The sequence below is a fragment of the Tamandua tetradactyla genome, chromosome 10, assembly GCF_023851605.1.
Source record: "Tamandua tetradactyla isolate mTamTet1 chromosome 10, mTamTet1.pri, whole genome shotgun sequence".
Lineage (NCBI taxonomy): Eukaryota > Metazoa > Chordata > Mammalia > Pilosa > Myrmecophagidae > Tamandua > Tamandua tetradactyla.
The window spans coordinates 58597507-58618239 of record NC_135336.1 but is presented as its reverse complement, the minus strand read 5'-3'; the positions used below and the strand labels follow the sequence as shown (position 1 = coordinate 58618239).

The following is a 20733-nucleotide window of genomic DNA, read 5'->3' as shown; positions in this document are numbered from 1 at the left end:
TTTTCATATCTCACTAGTCTAGTTTCTAAGGGTAAAGTCTTTTTCATAGGGAAGGCCCTCTCTTCTATCTTAATCAGCATGCCTCCTTGTATTTTTCTTTAACTCTGCCTCTGTTATACAGCTTGTAAGTACATCATCTGTTTTTTATTTTATTTAAACAAATTTTCTTGTGACTGAGAAAATCTGGTACCTAGAGTTACTGTTTGAGCCACAGAGCTTTAAGTTTTCCTTTGGCCTTTGGATTTGTAATAATTCCATGAGTTTTTTTTCTACCCCCGCCTGAGAAAGTGATTCTATGTAATATGGAACCTTACTATTACTTTCCTGTTCACTTGATAAAATCCACTGGGCCTTTTTGGTTGAACTCAGATAGAATCCTGAAATATACCGCTTTGATTGGATTTATGTATTTAACAATTCCAGAGGTTTCTTGACACTATTATGACAGGAACTCTAGAACCTTTGGACAAATCACCTAAATCCAAGAGCCTCTCCACTAACTCCTTGGCCTGGCTCTTTGAGAACTAAACTGAGAGAATTAGACCTTAGGTCAATTGATCTAGGGCTAGTATTAGCAATTTCAAGGCTGAACATTCACACACCAGTGTTCTAGCCCTTGTGAGAGTTAATTTCATGTGTTAAATTGACTGGATTATGGCGTCCAGTTGTTTGGTTAGGCATGCACTGGCCTTATTGTTACTGTGAAGGTATTTCATATATGTGTGCACATCTGTAGTCAGTTGATTGCATCTACAGTGAAGAAGATTGCCCTCAGTAGTGAGAGGAGTCTCATCCAATCATTTGGAGGTCTCAGAAACTGAAACTGAGGATTTGAGAAGTCAGAAGATGTTCTGTTTTCAGCCAGCCAGCTTGTCCTGTGGAATTCAACTTCATTGTCATTTCTTTCTTCTGGCCTGCCTTATGGTCAGTTGTACCCATTCCCATGGTTACATGAGCCAATCCTATGATAAATCACTTAATATTTACACACAAAAACACACACACATATATACATACTGTCAATTCTATTTCTGTCTAGAACCATGACTAAGACTGATAGTTTGAAAGCTCTCAGAATTTAGTATACTAGAACTGGAATGGCTTTTAAAAGGGTAATTTCATAAGTTACAAGTTTACAGTTCTAAGGAAGTAAAAGTGTCCAAATTTAGGCACCAACAAGAGGTTACCTTCACTCAAGAAAGGCTGATGGATCAGGAACACCTCTGTCAGCTGGGTAGTCATGTGGCTGGCACTTGCTGGGCCCTTGCTCCTGGACTTTGTTGCTTTCAGCCTCTGTTTCTGTGGGTGTTCCTGGCTTTACTTCTCCAGGCTTTCATCTCTTGGCTTCCTTGGCTCTCTCCAGGTAGACATCTCATGGCAACATCTCCTGGGCTCCAAGCATCTCCAAACATCTGTGTCTCTGTTCTCTGAAGTAACGGTTCTCCAAGTGTCTACATCTGCTGTCTGTGTTGGCTCTGAGGCTTCTGTTGTTTCTATAGGTTCTTTCATTTCTCCAAAATGTTCCCCCTTTTAAGACTCTAGTAATCTAATCAAGACTCACTTGGATGCTTGGAGTCACATCTCCATCTAATCAAAGATCACACTCACAATTGAGCGTGTCATATCTCCCTGGAGATGATCTAATCAAAAGATTCCAACTTACAGTATTGAATCAATATTAAAAGAATCTGCTGCCTCCATAGGATTGAATCAGGATTAAAACATGGCTTTTCTGGGGTACATAATACTTTCAAACCAGCACATTGACCCATATAGAACTTAACCTGTTTGTAGTTTAAGGCCCTGGCCTGTATAGTCCTTGCTGAGAAACTGGGCAGGGGGAACAAGCAATTTTCTATCTATTAATATCTGATAAACTATATGACTAAAAGATTTTTTTAAAAAGGCAATAAAATAATCATTGCCTCACCTATACCTGTAAAACCATTTGTAACCAGGTTAAACTGAAATTAGATGCAGAATTCTGCTTAGCTTGTGCTAGTTAAGACATTCACATGTGAAGAGGTTTGTTCAACCCATGTATTAATTTTGTTCTCATATACTTTGTGTATGTATCATCATCATGTCCCTTTGTCCATGCATCACTTTTTTTTTCATTCTGTCATCACAGATTTTTCCTTCTAGCTGCTCCAGACCACTGAAGGCTAGAAGAAATATATATATATATAATTTTTAGCACAATCGATTTTTTTCTTCTTTGTTAAAAATTAACATATGTACCAGAAAGCAATGAATTTCAAAGCACATCGCAACAGATTTCAGAGTTTGGTATGGGTTACAATTCCACAATTTTAGGTTTTTACTTCTAACTGCTCTAAGATACTAGAGACTAAAAGAAGTATCAATATAATGATATGGCAGTCATACTCATTTATATACCTTCTCTTTATAACTCTACCATCACCTTTGATCTTTCTCCCACTCTTTAGGAGTATTTAGACTATGCCCATTCTAACTTTCATGTTGGAAGGGACTGTTGATAACATGGAATAGGGGGATGGAACTAGTTGATGTTCTGGAGAAGCTGGCCCTTCTGCATTTCAGGACTTATCTGGTTCAGGGACCCATCTGGAGTTTGTAGGTTTCTAGGAAGTTACCCTAGCATGCACCACTTTTTAATGTTTATAAGCAAAGCATTTAATATATTACACTCCTCATTGAGTTTGTAATCAAATAAAAATTTAACAGAAGAGACAGGGATTGAAGTTTATTTATAGGTTTTAAGATAAACCTACTGCTTACCTTCTTTAGACCTACTTAAGAGGAAAGTTGGGTTTATAAGCATACACCTAAACAGCCAAACGAGCACCTTGGCCTTCCTCACATCCTGTGTATACAGAAAACAAGGAGTTGAGAGCCAGACCTGTACATTCACTTTGACTTTCACTAGTATAAGTAACTTCACTTTCATAAGTCAGGGAATTTTAGGGAAGGATGAAATTTGTCCTCTCTGGTACTTTTGAGAGGGTATATATAAAGTTCTTATTTTATGAACAAGAATGTTGAAGGAAAGAGAAGAAATTTGCTCTAAACTCACAATGTTAGGAATTTAAGAAGATGATAAAAATAGAAGAATGGAAATGGGGGAGCCCTCTACTATTTCACTGTTTTTACCCTCTCCTACTCATCTACCTTTCACTCACCAATGTAAGCAGCCTGCTTTCCAGCTCTTTGCCCTTGCAAAGAAAATTGCACTTATAAAAAAATGTTTTTTGGCCACACAAAGAAGAAGAAAAAAAGAAAAACAAGTAATGGGCTTAACGTTATATGGAAAACCATTTTCTCCTCATTTTATTCTTGAAATCTACATATGATAAACTTCCATTTTTGTGTATGTCAGAAAAAATATACTAAGATGAGTTCCTTTTTTCAAGTGTTAAATAGGGAACTTTAAATGAAACATGCTATACATTATTTGAGTGCAAACTAATGAATGCAGTTTAATGAAAATTTAGAAACTGAAGAAGTCACAATAAGTATTAAATATTAATAAATATCTAGGTGTGAAGTTACTTACAGTGTATCTAATGAAAACCATCTCTCTAAAAACCAAGGTTGGTTTTTAGTATAGAGTGATTTCTGTATAGTCTATACTAAAACTTCATTGCCTTCTTTCATGACTCACTATAGCTCTTTTATTTTGTATAGATGTTATATAGATTTCAGGTGAATATTGTGAGTATAAAACTGGTTTATGGACCAAATTGCTTTGTGATAACATGCTAACTCTGAAATGCTTGTATTAACAGGCATGATGCTCTTTATGCTTCAGGCTTTTGTGTATGTCTGATTAATTTATTTTAAATTAATTTAGTAGGATCTTTTATATACTTTCTTTCTTCTTGGAAGGTATGAATTGCTATAATATAATTTTATTCCTTCCTTTGCATACTCATTATTTTATATTAACAGTTGTGAATTTTTCACCTATCTTTTCTAGCAAGTGAATCGTTTTCAAATTGGAAATTAACTGTGGTTAAAAAAATCACAGCCCCATTTAGGGAAAGCTGATAGGGGCTTTTAAATTAAGTTAAATCTCTTAGGTAATGCAGATGGGGATTGTGGTGGATAAGATTTTGCACATGTGTTTCCAAACCACAGTAAGTTATGTATGAAGAAACAGAAGTGAAGAGATGGGCTAATATTCTGTTTTTCAGTTAGAGGCTTGTATGGGACCAGTAGAACACTAAAATTAGTTTAAAGTGAAACAAAATTAATGAATAGTTTATTAACTTTATAATTATAATAAACTAATAGTTTATTAACTAAAATGGTTTACAGTAGTTAGGCATCACTGTGGGTTCATTAAGTCAAGTTATCCTTTCAAGTTTTTTTATTTATTTTAACTAGATTACTGTAATAAATTATGGGGGTTCTGACAGACTCAGCATAAGTGGATTTCAGCATTGAGAAATGTGGGAATTTAGTATTGGTTGGTTGAACACTGTTGCTAAAAGGCTATTAATGGTCCTTAGTATGTAACTGAAGGATCTGAACTTGGCTCTATTAATTTTGTGTGTTTGAATGTATATATTTTTAAACAACTTGAATAATAACCTGGAAAACCCTCTTTGAAGATTTATAGTGAGTGACCCATACTAGAAGGGAAAGCTGATGGATGTATTGGCTAGGAACACATTTCTGGAGGTTGGGGCTGAAACTAAGAAGGGAAAGAGGCAAGGATTAATGTACAGTCATGCTTTAAAAAATTGACCATAAAGTTATCAAATGTAGAGAACTGGCTGAATAACTAACTATCTGTTTGAAAAAAGAGTTTTTGCTGACTCAAGATCAGTAAAACCTAGTGACCTTAAGGTGCATTAATAAAAGCCCAGAGTTAAGAACAGCGAGTCTGTGGTTCCACTGATTCTGACTAGAGTCTGCCTGGAGCCATAAGTTCCATTCTTGAAACTGTTTTAAACAGGAACTTGGACAAACTAGAACATGAAAGAGAATTGTGAAATTATTGGAACTATTGAGAAGTGGTTGAAAGGACTAGGATATTAACTATAGAGAAGAAATAATAAAGATTTATATATGCTAGCTACTTTATAATACTTGAGAGACTGTTTAGAATGTTTTTTTATGCAGTTTTAGACCTTCAAAGTTAAGCTGATGGATGGATATTTTATAAAGAGATATTTCTTCATAATGAAGAATTTCTTAGTAAATAGTTTTATAAAAGTAAAGCAGATTGTCTTTTGAAGTGATGAACTATCCATCAGTAACACTCACTTCACATTGGTTCACCCTGAGTGATATTGTGATGGGTATTCCTGTTCTAGTTGCTAGGTTCAACTAAATAATCTTGAAGATTCCCTTTACTAGTATAAAGTCCTACGGGATATTAAACATTTAGAGATGCTTACTCCGTTTTCCAGTTTAGAAAGTTTTAGTCTTGTTGCATTCATAGAACCTATTAAAGACCTTAATGGTGTAGAAATATGAACTTAAGCAGTGGTGAGTTGGACTAACAGTATGCTTTATTGAGCCACCCAAAGAACTGAGTTTTAGGTTGCTTGGCACTATATCGATTATATTCATTGAAATCCTAAATAGTTTTTAACTAATTAGAATCTATTTCCAAACCATTTGATATTTTTTTGTATGACTTTAATTTTTTAGTATTTTCTTCACATATCTTGATGCAAAAAGTAAAAATAACAAGTGACTTTTCTTTTTCTTGAACAGTGTTTTCCTTATCTTCTTAATTTTCAAAGGAAAATTGTAAAAAAGAAAAAAAAGACTGCTCAGGCCACATCATGTATATCGCTGTATCTAGGATATGCTTCATTTATCAAATGAGTATTGAATTAAATAGTTGAAAGTCTTAAGTTTTCAAGTAGATTTCATTTGGGGGAGTAGCTTATTTGCTTGCTGAAAGAAAGTAAAATTTGTTATGACTAATCGTACTTGGAATCAACTACCAGTCTATACTGATGCAGTGAAATAGTTAAGCAAGCTTAATCTCATCATTCTGTTTTCTTAGAGTGAACTCGTTTGTTATGTATCAAGAATTATCCTATATTTTAATATATGTCTTATTTCGTTCTTTAATATGCCTTTGATGAAAGTTATATTAAATTTATTTTTACAAGAAACTGAGGCTAAGGGGTGTAATAAGGTTGCAAAGGTTACACTGTTAAAGTGACAGCTGGAATTCAAAGTCTGTCTTATGTCTTATTCCAAAGCCTATACTTTTCTCACTGTGTTGCCAATCTACCTGCCGTATTTTTTCCATCTAACTCTAAAAAATACCCACAGACAAGGGTAAGTCTTAAGGTGCAGTTGTGTAATAAAGTAGGGAAAGTAAATGTAGCCTCCAGAAAATAAATGAATGTTGAAATTTGGGGGGCGGGGGAGGTAGAAGCAGATTAGTTTTAATTTTAATTTTAAACTTAAGAATTCAACTACATTTAGACTTATAGAAAAGTTGCAAAAATATTATTGAGCTCTCTTTTATCCTGCATCCTGCCTTTCCTAATGTTAACATCTCACATAATCAAGTACAGTTAACAAGAAGAGGACATTAATATCTGTATTAATTAAATTACAGATCTTAGTTAAAATTTACCATTTTTCCATGAATGCTCTCTTTCTCTTCCAGCATGTTTCTTAAAATATTTATTTTAGTTATTTTAAGCAAACTTTTCATTGACTAGATTGTATCGGTGAATGTTCAACAAAGAAAAGTATTCTTTGCAGCTCTTAGAATAGAAAGTAATTGCTGTATGTTTTCTGGTTTGTTAATAAGATATAAAAAGTGTCGTGTATTTACTGTAAACAAATTGATGAAATTACCATTAGTGAACAGCTTGTGAACCGTGAGGTGTTTAAAGTAATGAAATGTAGTAACAATGGGAGATTCCAAGGAGGAGGATCTCCCAGGAATGGTAAAAAGTCGGCTTATAGAAATAAGATCATGCTTGATACTTACTGTGTTTAATCTTCTAGTCTGTTATGAGCTGGGTTTAAAATCAAGAGGGTTCTTTGCTCAGTGATAAACTAATGTTTGGTAGCCTTCATTTTTATATTAGATAAGAGGGGAACTCAGATACGAAATAGATAACCATATTTAATCACTTTATATGATATTTTGGGGGTTCCTAAAATGTTTACACTTACGTTTATACATTTGGACAATAAATGTATTTTAATGTACCTAAATAGTGAATGTAATTTAAACTTAACAGGTTTACATTAAGGCTACATTGTGAAAGTGGTCATCTGTACTCATTCTCATATTAATTTATTTTGGTAAAGATATGATAGTATGCAATGTATGTGTATGTGAGTGAGAGGGAAAGTGCCATGATATGCTTCTGACTTTGGTCACAAGTACTTTTAATAGCATTCATAGTTTCTGTAAATTCTCCTTACAGTAGTGTTTATTAACTCTGTCCAAATGAAAACAGGCTTTCTTACCAATTCTCAATTTACTATTAATCTTGATCCTCTTATTTCTTAGACCAATTTCTTTAAGAATTTAGAACTTTAGTTTGGAGTTGCTTTTTAAAATGAGGAAAATACTATTTCTTTGTTTGCTAAAGTTTCAGCATATTCATTGACCATTATGTTAAAACTACTACCTATTAGAAGAAACCCCCCTCCCCCCAAAAATGCAAAAAAAACAGTAATGTCTTAGTTTCCTGGTTGCTATGACAAATACCATACAATGGATTGGTTTAAACAATGGGAATTTATTGTCTCTACTGTTTGAGAGACTAAAAAAGGCTTGCTTCCTCCCCAGGGGCAGAAATGTTCTGCCTGGCTGAATCCTTGGGTTCCTTGACTTTCAATCACATAGTGATGTCCTCTCCTTTCTCTTCCAGGTTCTGTTGACTTCTGGTTTGCTGCTTCTCCCAGGATTTTTTCTATAAGGTCTCCATTAATAGGATTAAGACCCATCCTGATTCGGGTGGCCGCAAATTGAAAAAATAAAAATTCTTCCAAAGGTCCTATTTACAATGGGTTCACACACCCACAAGAATAGGTTAACTTTTTTTTTTTCCTGGGGTGCATAATTCAACCTACCACAAATAAGGAAAGTGGAAGAAGACATGTTACTTACTGTACTGTGGCCTGAGCATTCAGAGCATTCAGATTATGATGTCATGTTATCAGCTGTCATTAGCTGAGTGTTTATAACAGCTCTCGGAACACAGGAGAAATATTTCAAAGTAACAGTGTAGTGTAATGGATAATTTTATATGTTTTAGGAAAATTATTTGTAAGAGAAATAGTGTTTTGATGAATTAGCAGTGCTTGGGTTGACATTTAACAAGTTAGGAAAACAGAATTCTAGATAATTTTGTTCTGTGTCCCTTTGAGGGTTTGGGGCAAACTTAGTGGTACTGTGTTAGGTGTGGGATCTGCTAGACCAAGTAGGGTGTTAGCGGAATCTTGGTGAATGAGGGAAATTATTAGTATAGAACTTGAGAAAATAAAAAGTCTCTCTTCCTAGAAGGTAAACCTAGACGGTATATAGGAAGTGAATAAGGTTATAAGTAGACATGGATTAGTACAGACTATTCAGGATTAAGGACAGGGAAAATGTGAGGTTATCAGATACCTATTTTTTTTAATGTAGCATCAGGGTGGTCTTGGGTGGCCAAAAAGCAACATAAAGAAGGTCAAAGACAATAGTGAGAATTTAGAGCCAGGGAAGTCACTGATTATCTAACATTCTTTCTAATTTGATTGTAGGTGGTTTGCAAAGTCTGTTCTACTTGCTGTTAGCTTAGTTAGTAGGGAAAGTTGATTTTTACTTCCCATAGATATTTGATTTTGTTTGCAGACGTAATCCCCTCTAGCTTTCTTTTTTATCTGTGCATGTTCCCAGAAAGATTGGAGGGATATGTCTTGCACCTGGTATTACAACTTGAAATTCTCAAGAACTTAGTAGGATCTGAGATATTATCTTACTTGCAAACTAACAAATTTTTATACCACGGTTTCACGTTTGCTGGCAGAGGACACATGCCTCCTGGATCAGAGACAAAGGACCTTATTATTCACAGCGTAGCAAGCAGTATGAGCTGTGTGTTCATGTTGGTTCTACTTGCTTCTCAAGTCCCATATAGGTGGCATGAAGCAGCCTGGGTAGATGCTGAGAAGCTCTGTGCCTAGGGACCCCAGTCTTATGTAGATGTACTGCAAGCAGTTCTGTCTTATCTTTGCCCCAGAGGCAAACATTGTCTTTATTGTACTAGAGAGTAAATTAACCTGTTCCCTGCTCCAGAGGAGAAATCATCTCTCTTTTCCAAGCCTTTTTCCTATAAATATCCTTGAAAAGATAAAGGCAATCAGTGCCTTATTTTGAAAAACTGTGGAAAAGTGAGAGACCCATGGAAACTTGTCTCCCAACAGGAAGTGATTAGTGTGAAATCCTTTGAGCTCTGCATGTTCTTGGCTTTTGTATTTGGCTCTAATTTTCCCAGCATTTATATCAGGAATCAGCACACTTGTTCTGTAAAGGGGCAGATATTAAATATTTAGGCTTTGTGAGCCATATGGTCTCTGTCATAACTACTCAACTCTGTTTTAGTGGGAAAGCAGCCATAGACAGTGCTGGCTATGTTCCAGTACAACTTTATAGACATTGAAATGTGAATCTCTTATAATTTTCATACATCATGAGGTATTATTCTTTTGATTTTTTTTTCAACCATTTAAAAATATAAACCCATTCTTAGATCATATTGTACAAAAACAGGTATCTGGTCAAATTTGGCTTGAGGACGGTTTTCCAATATCTCTTTTTTATGTTGGATTTTGTTAATATAATACATTGTTTTAATACAGCAGTTTTGCATATGAAAGATTATAATGAACATTTTTATAGCAATTGATAGTTCTAAAATGCTTTCCTAAATCATCCCGATTTAGAGATAAGGGTTATTATTTCCATTTTTACAGTGAAGTTAATATGTAACGACTTGTCCAAATTCATAAAATTAGTTAAACTGACAAAGCCAAGACTGACTATATATTCCTATTTAAAATGTCATAATTAGAGCATTATATCACTGTATCTTAATACTCATTTATTGCCAGAATGTTTAATGTTCAGTCTTATAAAAAAATAACAGTTTTGTTGCTCATTCCTTTCTAATTATCTTTATACTGTATTCTACCATTTAACTATTTTAATATTTAATAATTGTTGTCTTGACAAAGTTGGTGAAAGTCATTTGTTAAAAAATTTGGTGAAGATTTGTCAGTAAACAGCACAATCATCCAAATACTATACTTTTTCCACATTCCCGTAGATATTTGATTTTGTTTTCAAATGTATAGCATGAAAATAATAAATAATTTCCTTTTCCTCAATTATTTGTGTTCATGATGAATTAATATTTTACTTAATCTAATAAGTTTTATCCATATTTTTAAACTTGAGGATATTGGGAACATTTTGTATAGTAATGTACATTTTGGATTGCCTCCCTATTAGGTGGTTGAAGATTATGCTGGAAGATGGCAGGTCCCTTTGCCACAGCTTCAGGTGCTTCAGACTGCACTTTGTTGTTTTACATCAGCCAGTGCATCATTCCCAGATGAATGTGAGCACGTACAGTATGTTTTGAGTAGCCTTGCTTTGTAAGTACTCTTCACTTCTTAAAAAAATATTATATTTTTATTGCTATATTTGAGAATCTGTTTTTATTTCCTGTGAAGAAGCATCCTTCTAAAAACTTCTCTCAGAACGTTTCATTTCTTCACTATTTAGTTTTTATTTTCCATATTTAACCACAATTTTACTTTTAGTTCTAGAATTAAATGGGATTGTGATATATAGATTCGTATGACTCCAGTACAAGCACTTTTCCTTTCCTTTTTAATTCCTCAGTTTACCTTGGCAAACTCTACTGCCATTCCCAGAATACAGCAACTGAGGGCTATGGTAGTTAGAGAGGGATCTTAAATCAAGCCAGAAAGAAGTTGAAACTACTTGTTTTTAAAAATTGTGCAGGTTAAAGAGCTCCGAGTGAGCACATATTGCTTACCCCTTTTCCCTTTCTAGGAGACCACTAAAATTTTAGTAAAGAAGTAAAAGAGAAATTTAGTGATAAGAAATATAGAGGAGTTATTAATGGATTAAAGATTTCGGAAATTATCTGGGGGACAACAAGCAGTTAGAGGAGTAGTAATTGAAATCTAGCATAGGAAGTTGCAGAGTTTTCTGTTTTCTTTTTATTTTCCCTTGAAATGCAGCACACACAACAATAGTGGGTTGTGAAATCAGTGATTAAGCACAAAAAAGACAATGGAAAATAGCAAGTAGTTCTCAGAGGATAAATATTTTTTTGAAATTGTAGTTGCTTTTATATATTTATCTTTATATAGTATATTCTCAATAATTTGTTAAACTTTTTTAAGTCATGGGTAGCAGTTTAAAAAAATCCTCTACTTTATATGATGAGAGGAAGTTCGCCTGCCATTAGGAATCGTATAGAGATATAGAAGTTAAAGGTGCAAGTTGTAAAATGGAGGGTAGAGAATTGAATACTTTGGGGGAATGCAGATGAAGAAGTTATTCGGAATTTTTCCATTCACGCTAATCAACAGACTATTTTTAACAGGACACCAAAACAGAGTCAGGTTATTCTCTATTGATATTTGAGGAAAATAGATAAGTATTAAAAGAATTAGATGATTTATAAGCAAAAAGTATTGTTTTTCAGTACCTGTTGGGATTGTGTGTGTGTGTTTGTGCGCGCGCGCACACGTGTTTTACAATCCTTACTTTTAGGGTTGCATTGTGAAGATGCTTTAAAACTACTTTTTCTGTTGATCATTTTTTTACTTCTATTCCACTGTTTGCTAGATGTTTTACCTACTGCTCATGGAAAGTATGTGTTAAAGCAGAAGCAAATTCTTAAGATGGACAGTACCAGGAAAAGGAAAATAAGTTATCTTAGTGCATGTTAAATAGTAATGGTTTTTTAAAGGGAATCTTTTTGCATTATTTGAATTTACTTTTACAGAAAAATTAATTGTATTTTTAGTAACAGGAAAAAATGAAGAAATAGCAACATGGCATTTTTCTTAAAAGAATAAGTCTATAGCAGACTTTAAATAAATAAGTATTTAAGCCAAAAAATTCTTCTAACACTTATTCCATGTTAAGTTATTAATTCTTTCTGTAAAGCCTCTGTGCTACATTCTAGGGTTAAAGTAGAAAATAAGATCAGTCCTTGTTCTCAAAGAACTTACAGAACTAAGAGATATTAAACAAGCAGTTACACCATTATGTGATTGCAATTATAAGAGAACTGGATGCAGTTAGCATAACAGGGGACTTGACCTCGTTTGGGAGGTCAGGGAAAATTTGCTGAATGAGTTAAAACTTGAACCATGCTCTGAAGGAATGACAGAAATAAATTAGATAAAGGAGTGAAAAAGCCTCCTAGTGAGCAGAATGCCTAAGGCCCCTGGATAGGAAGTTAGGATATTAGTGGATTTCAGTATAATTAGGATCTGTTTATAGAATTTTATTTATGATTTATATTTTTAATTTTTACTCACTTGGTGTATTAAAAATATATAGGTGAGCTAAAAAAGTTACTAAAATTTAATTTATAAGGTAAGATTCTATATATAGAGTCTGTCTTAGACAAAATTCTTTGAGTCTTATATGAGTAATATGCATATAATGTATATAAAATATACATTACTATATTGACTGGCAGTATAGTCTGGCATACATGTTCACCTCCAGAAAATCCTATACAATATTACAAATTATACATAGGTGAAGATCTGTCTTCTAAGTAGGCTGGGGGACTTAAAACTACACTATTGTAAAGTGTTCTATATTGGTGAACGAGGATTCTTTTTTTATTCTTACCTTAATGTTTTTCTAATTTTATGGAGATGAATAGTCAGGTAGAGAACTGGCTTAAATTGATTAATTATAATTTTGTCTAACTTTACCTGTGCTTATTCTTTTTATAAGCTATACTCTAAAGAATGAAATCAAGATTTTGCTTTATTTATTTGCATTAGAAAGGACTTCAAGTTTATTTCTTTTTATAGATCAGAAAACTGAGATATAAGAAGTTAGGGAACTTTTCCAAGTCTGAGTTAATTAAATTTTCACTGGTCTTTTTCCTGTTGTTTTCATGTTAGTTTGGTTAAACACTGATTTCTAAGTTTCACAGGCAGAATAAAGCTGGACACTCTTGAAACTAAATAGACCTTTAGGCAGAAAATACAGTACTGATTTTACATAAAATAAAAACACACTTTAATGGTGCATTCTCAGCCTCCTTTAGCCCAAGGGAAAATACTGTTCACAGATTTCAGTAGTCCAGGCATAGATCAGTGGTGGGACAACCATTAGGTTCATAATGATCAGTGGAGGAAGGAACTGGTTCAGATAGTAGGATTTAACATGTGCAGTGGCCAAGATTAAAAGAAAATGTCCTGATACCAGTTGCCTAGGAGAGAAGATCATAGGGCTTTGTCTTTCATGGAGCTAAGTGGGGATATTTTAGCCTCTAATTAGAGTGGCTAGACAGTCATATAATGGTAAACCACTGGTCCTTTCTATTGCTAATTTATACCGTATATTTTTAAAAATATTTTTATTGAGAAATACCCACATACATACAGTCCAACCATATTATACGATCAGTGGCTCAGAATATCAACACATAGTTGTATATTCTTCACTGTGGTCACTTTTAGAGCATTTGCATCGCTCTAGAAAAAGAAATAAAAAGAAAAAAAGAACTCATATGTCCCATACCCTTTACCCCTCCCTCTCATTGACCCACAGTATTTCAACCTACCTAATTTTTATTAATCTCCCCCTATTATTTATTTTTTATCCTTATTTTTTTCGTACTCATCTGTCCATACCCTGGATAAAATAAGCATCAGACACAAGGTTTTCACAATCCCACAATCAAATTGTAAAAGCTATACAGTCTTCTTCAAGAATCAAGGTTACTGGAACACAGTTCAGCAGTTTCCCGTACTTTTCTCTAGCCACTCCAGTACACCATAAACTAAAAAGGGATATCTGTATAGGGCATAAGAATAACCTTCCAGGATAACCTCTCGACTCTGTTTGAAATCTCTCAGCCACTGAGCCTTTATTTTGTCTTATTTCTTTCTTCTCCCTTTAGGTCAAGAAGGCTTTTTCGTTCCCGTGATGCCAGGTCCTGGCTCAACCCTGAGAGTCATGTCCCACATTGCTAAGGAGATTTACATCACTGGGAGTCATGTCCCTCGTAGTAGGGAGGGCAGTGAGTTGGCTTAGAGAGAGAGGCCACATCTGAGCAACAAAAGAGATTCTCTGGGATGACTCTTAGGCATAATTATCAATAGACTTAGCTTTTCCTTTGCAAGAATAAGCTTCATAGACACGAACCCCAAGATTAAGGTCTCAGCCTATTGAATCTGTGGTCTCCACTGCTTGTGAGAATATCAGGAATTACTCAGATGGTAGAAGTTTCTTTCTCCCCAGTCCCCCGAGATGACTTTGCAAATATTTTTTTATTCTCTGCTCACATTACTCTGGGATATATCCAGACATCAACCTAACCTCTACAAACCACCAAGATCTCACACCCCATCCAAGATTCCATGTAATTATGGTGTTTAAGTAAACTCACTATACAAGTTAAATTAGATAATGTGCTACCCAAAATATAAATTTTTGTACCAAATAAACATCTCTCCTTTTAGTTTCACACAGAGGTTGAAGTTTTAAAATATGGGCCATATCATCCTTTAGCCAGTTTTCTAATTTACCTTAGTTCTATCCAGATCAGCTTCATTCATATCTCTGGATGAAGTCTGATCACCTTTTCAACTTTTAAAAGAGTTACTGAATGGGGTAATGCTGACTTTCATAGCTTCAGTGCTCAAGTTCTGAGTCTCAGGTGTCACATAAATACCTTATGTTTTAGCTTATATATAAATAGCTCAGTATCTCAGAATGATACTGTATTGTAAACAGCATTTGTACCTAACTTCAGTCTACTATATTACAACAAAATTTTGTTTGACCATATTTATAATTTAGGTCTAGGCTTCAACTAATTCAGGTAACAGTTTGGCAATCAAAGCAGAAAGTCTCTTTATAAAGGACAGTTGTTTGAAGTGGTTAGGAGCTCAGGCGCCACAAGGCCCCTATCAGTACTTGCTTCTCTGATCTCTTCTTAACTCTTTAAATATATTGACCAACATTTATCCATTCAATTTTGTATCCATTATTGTCTTTACTAATCATTTGTGGCAGGTAACCTCAGTTATTTGATAGAGAAATCTAGGCTGTCTGTCCTTACATTTCTTTGTCTACTCTCTGAGGAAGAGATGATCATCTTTTTTGAGGCAACTGATGGTTTTACTTTTATTTCTTTACTACAGTCTCTCAATGTTACTTTATTTTCCTTTGTGATTATTTTTTGTGATTTTTCCTAAACTGATTATTTTTAAATTTTCAGAATTAGTTGTAGCTAAAGTCAGCATTAGACAAATTTGTTTATACTGGCCATGTTTAGAAACACTGCACATTTCATTTGGTTCTAATTATTAGTAGCATCCCTTTTTTCCCTATAATTTTGATCTTTTTGTCCTTTTGTTAATTTTGAAATGAAGTACTTGAGACTGTAGTCATTTTACGGACAAAGATAGCGGTATTCTAAATCTGGTATATTTGTATTTGCAGGATGCAAAGTGATCAGGTGATGAGGTAACTTATTCCCACCCACATTAGTATATGCCAGAATCTAGAGGGCTGTATGTGTATGGATAAAAAAAATGGGATTTATTCATTTTTTTTAAATAACTAAATGAAGTAAAGGTTGGAAATTCCTTTGGGCTGTATGGATATACAAAAATTAGAGTGAGAAAGCAGTAGATTTAAAAGCTGGTTCTGGTTTTATTGCTTTTTTTTTTTTTCCAAATCAAAACGTTGCACGTATCTGAACCTCATAAATTTTTATGGCTGAATAAAATTCCATTGTTTGTACATACCACATTTTGTTTATCCATTCATCTGCTGATGGACACTTAGATTACTTCCATCTTTTCGCAATTGTAAACAATGTCACTATCGCCATTGGCATGGAAACATCAGTTTGAATGCCTGCTTTCAATTATTTTCAGTATACACCTAGATGTGGTATTGCCAGGCCACATAGCAATTATATATAGAACTTTCTGAGGAACCACCAAACTGTTTTCCTCAGAGGCTGCACTATTTTATATTCCCACCGCAGTGAACAAGCATTCCTATTTCTCCGCATCCTCTTCAATATTTTTTAATTACCTGTTTTTCAGCAGTAAATATTCTAATGGATGTGAAATGGTATCTCATTGTGGTTCTATATACTCAGTAATGTTCCTATATACAAATAATGAACAATCTGATGGTTAATGATGTTGAGCATCTTTTCATGTGCTTTGTGGATACTTTTGTATCTTTGGCAAAATGTCTATTCATATCTTTTGCCTATTTTTTTTTAAATTGTTTGCCTTTATGTTGTTGAGCTGTAGGATTTCTTTTTATGCTCTGGATATTAAACCCTTATTGCATCTGTGGTTTCCAAATACATTCATTCTCCCATTATGTGGACTGTCATTTTACTCTCACTATATTATCTTTTCATTAACAAAAGTTGTTTCTAATTTTGACAAAGTCCCATTTATCTACTTTTTTCTTTCATTGGTGTCTTGTATAAGAAATTCTTGCCTAACACAAGGTTCTGAATATGCATCTATATATTTTTTTCCTAAGAGTTTAATAGTTTGGGTATTCATATTTTGGTCTTTGATCCATTTTGAGTTCATTTTTCTATATGGTGGGAGGGGTGGGTCCACCTTCCTTTATTTGCATAAGGATATTCAGTTTTCCCAGCACCATTTGTTGAAGGCTCTAGTCCTTTTCCATTGAGTAGAATTTGTATTTTTGTTAAAAATAAATTGCCAAAGGTACAAATTGTATCTTTGCCAAAAATTAACATCTTGCCGAGATGTGAAGCTTTATTTTCAATTTTCAATTTGATATCATTGGTCTCTATTTAGGCCCATGTGCCAGCACCACACTGTTTTGATGACTGTAGTTTTATAATAAATTTTAAATTTAGAATGTCTGAGTTCTCCAACTTCATTCTTCTTTTGCAAGCTAGTTCTCAGAAATCAATAGCAATAGTCTTATTGCTATTAGGAAGATTAATTATTCTGTAGAAAAAGATGTATGTCATCTTTATCAGGGGTGTCAATACATGTTTGAATTTTTCAAATATTTGAATGTCTTGCGTTGAATCAGATCACTGGAAAACTGTGAATCTGAACCTTTTGACTTTTCCTTCCTTCTACTAGTAGTTTTGATTCATAGAACTAGATCACAACATTTAACTGTTCATCCCTAACTATGGAATAAAATAAGATAAAAAATATACATGAAATGCTTCTGGAATTGTAAAGTTGACAAGATTTTATTCATTCCTCCTTATACAGAAATCTTATAAGAAATTCTTCCTGAGATTAAGGTGTTAACACAAATTTATATTTTTTATATTTAATAAATATTTACATGACTTATGTTGGTAAAAACCTATTAGTTTTCTTCAGCCATGAATTTTAAAAAAAAATTCCCCTCTAATTTTGTGATTTAGGAGATAAAAAACAATTTCTTGCTTATAGAATCATCAATAAATTCATTTTCTTTTTTTCCTTTCCCTTTTGATTAAGATATATAGGGTGTATCTGTCAGGATCTGAGAGAATGGAGGAGAATAGAGGAGAATGGAGGCCATGCTAGATAATTTGATAGGGGAAATTGAAGTCATATAACCACTTTAAAATGTGTTGGAAGATCTGAAAGAATAGATAGTAGACCGGGGTTGGTGAACCCAGAGATAAGCAACTTTTGGGAGTTACTCTTAACCCTAGGTATAGGAAAGAGAAATGGAGGAGTGCAGAGACTGGAGATGCTTGATGAAGGTAAATACTGACCTGTGTGAGAGGGGCCCCTTGGAAGAGACATAATTACTGCTTACCAGGACCCTGAGGCAGAGGGACAGGGAAGAATGAACTTCATTTCTTTCTTCCTACTGGCTTCCAGTTTTCTACCAGTGCCGTTCCTTTGGCCAAACCTAACAAGAAGCAAGATAGTAGGATCTTAACATAGCTAACAAAGGCCTTTGTTTTTAATAAGTATTTTTACTGGATATTGAATTGTGGCTTGCCAGTTTTTGTCCATCTACTGTTTTTTATGGTTTTTTTTTTTGCTTGTATTCATTCCAATGAGAAGTCTGCTGTCATTTTTATCTTTTTTTGTCTATAATATGCTTTTTTCCTGGCTTTCAGATTTTCTCTTGATTACCTCTTTTTAATTCAAATTTTGGGTAATTCATGCATATTATTCAAAAGTTAGAAACTATGATGAGTATAAAATGAGGTGTCCCTATACTTATGTTTCCAGCCCTCTAGTTTTACTGTCTATAAACAGCCAATGTAATTATTTTCTTGGGTTTCCTTTCAGAAATATTTTATGCATATCCAAGAAAAAATTTTGTATTTCACTTTTTCTCCCCATTTACACAAATGCTAGTGTACCATACAGGCTGTTTTGTGCCTTCTTTTTTTCATTTGGATGTCTTTTCTCATTAGCATACTTAATAGTCATTAAAATGGCTAGAGTATTTCACTCTGTGGATGTACTAAAATTTATTTAATCAGTCCCTTAATAATGGATATTTAGTTTGTTTCAATTTTTTTTGCTATTGTCAATAACTCTTTAGTGAATGACCATGGATGAGTGGCTTTTGGAATATGTGCAAGCATATTTGTATATTCTAGAAGCATACTAGGAATGGAATTACTAGGTCAAAGAGTATGAGGTTTCTTATTTTCGTAGATATTGCCAAATTTCCTCTGTAGGGGTTGAACCAATTTACATTCCTACCATCAATTTATGAGAATATTTGTTTCACCACACCTTTGTCAATAGTTTTATTTTTAACATTTTATTATGAAAATTTTCAAGCATGCCAAAACTAGAAGTAATACTATAAAGAACTCCCATTACCCATCACTCAACTTCAACAATTATCAGTATATCATTGATCTTGTTTCATCTGTACCTCTCCACTCCTAACCCCTTGCTGGTTATCTGTATAAAATTTTTTTAACAGTTTCATTAAAGTATAATTTACTTCTCATTAAATGAACCTATTAAAAGTGTATAATTCAATGATTTTAGTAAATTTATAGAGTTGTGCAATAAATACCACAATCCAGTTTCACAACATTTCATCACCCCAAAAAACTCAGGCTCCATTTGCAGTCACTTAACAGTATCATCCTCAGTCCCAGATGACCATTTATCTGCTTACTATCTCTGTAGAATTGCCTTTTATGGATATTTCATATAAACAATGTCACACAATATGTAGTCCTTTATCTATGTCAGTTTTCACTTAGAATATTGTTTTTGAGGCTCATACTTGTTCTAGCATGTATCAGTAACTTGTTCCTTTTTATACTGAGTAGTAATACATTGCATGGATATACCACATTTTTATGCATTCAGTAGTTGATGGATATTGGATTTTTTTCCTGTTCTTGGCAATGAACATTTGTGTACAAGTCTTACGTGGACAAATATTTTCATTTTTCTTGTAGATATCTAGCTGTGGAATCATAGTGTATGTTTAGTTTATGTTTGACTTTTTATAAAACTCCCATATTGGTTCCAAAGTGAATGAACATATAAAATTCTAACCAGCAACCTGTGTAGGTTCCAGTTTCTCCACGTCTTCACTAATGCTTGTTATTATTTGTCTTCTTCATAATCGCAGAAGTCTAGCAGAAGAAAAGGCATGCCTACTATTTAAGTTGCTTCTGTCATACATTATGAAATCAGCTTTCAATAAAAAATTGAGACATGCGCAAAAGTAGGAAAAAAACAGCCATCAAGAGACAAAGCAATCATTAGAATGAGATCCATGTAACTATTCTGGTGGTTACATGGTGGTATCTCATTTTAGTTTAATTTGGGTTTACCCAGTGCTACTGATAATAAGCATCTTTTCATGTTGTTGTTTCTCAGCTGCTGTATATCTTGTTTGGTGGAATGTCTATCAAATCTTAGGCCCATTTTTAAATCTTGTTGGATTGCCTTATTGAATTGTAAGAGTTCTTTACATGTTCTGGATAAGCATCCTTTATCTGATATATAATTTGTAAACACTTTTTCCCAGTCTGTGGCTTGTCTTTCTGTTTTCTTATTGGTGTCTTTTGAAATTTATTGCTGGTTTTCAGCAACTTGATTATAATGTGCCTTATGTAGTTTTCTTCTTCCTATTTTATTCCTTTTAAGCTTTTTGGATCTATGGGTTTATAATTTTTATCAGATTTGGTAAATTTGTTCAAAAAATGTTTTTCTTAGAAACCACCATTATGTTGCCTTCAGGGATTCTACTTGAAGGAATCCCCAGTTGTCCTACAGCCTTACTGATACTCTTATTTTTTTATTCATGCTTTTTTTTCTTTTTGTGTTTCACTTTGTTTGCATTTATAGATCTTATATTCCACAGTGACTATTCTGCAATTAATCCTATCCAGTGTTTTCTTAATCTCAGACATTGTATTTTTCATCTATAAAAGTTTGATCCGGGTCTTCTATATCTTTTTTCTAGTTACTATGCTTAATCTTTCCTCTATTTAAGGGGTTGCCAAACTTGGCCCA

At 33.7% G+C, this 20733-nt stretch overlaps 1 protein-coding gene across 2 annotated transcripts in view; it reads left to right on the top strand.

Moving 5' to 3' along the window:
* The window catches only part of ZNF654 (zinc finger protein 654), a 96480-nt gene that overhangs the window by 19304 nt on the left and 56443 nt on the right, over nucleotides 1-20733 (top strand). For both annotated transcript variants that reach the window (XM_077118686.1, XM_077118685.1), the window contains exon 2: nucleotides 10478-10623. In XM_077118686.1, coding sequence (XP_076974801.1) covers nucleotides 10478-10623 — 146 coding nt within the window. The remainder of the gene's footprint in view (nucleotides 1-10477; nucleotides 10624-20733) is intronic.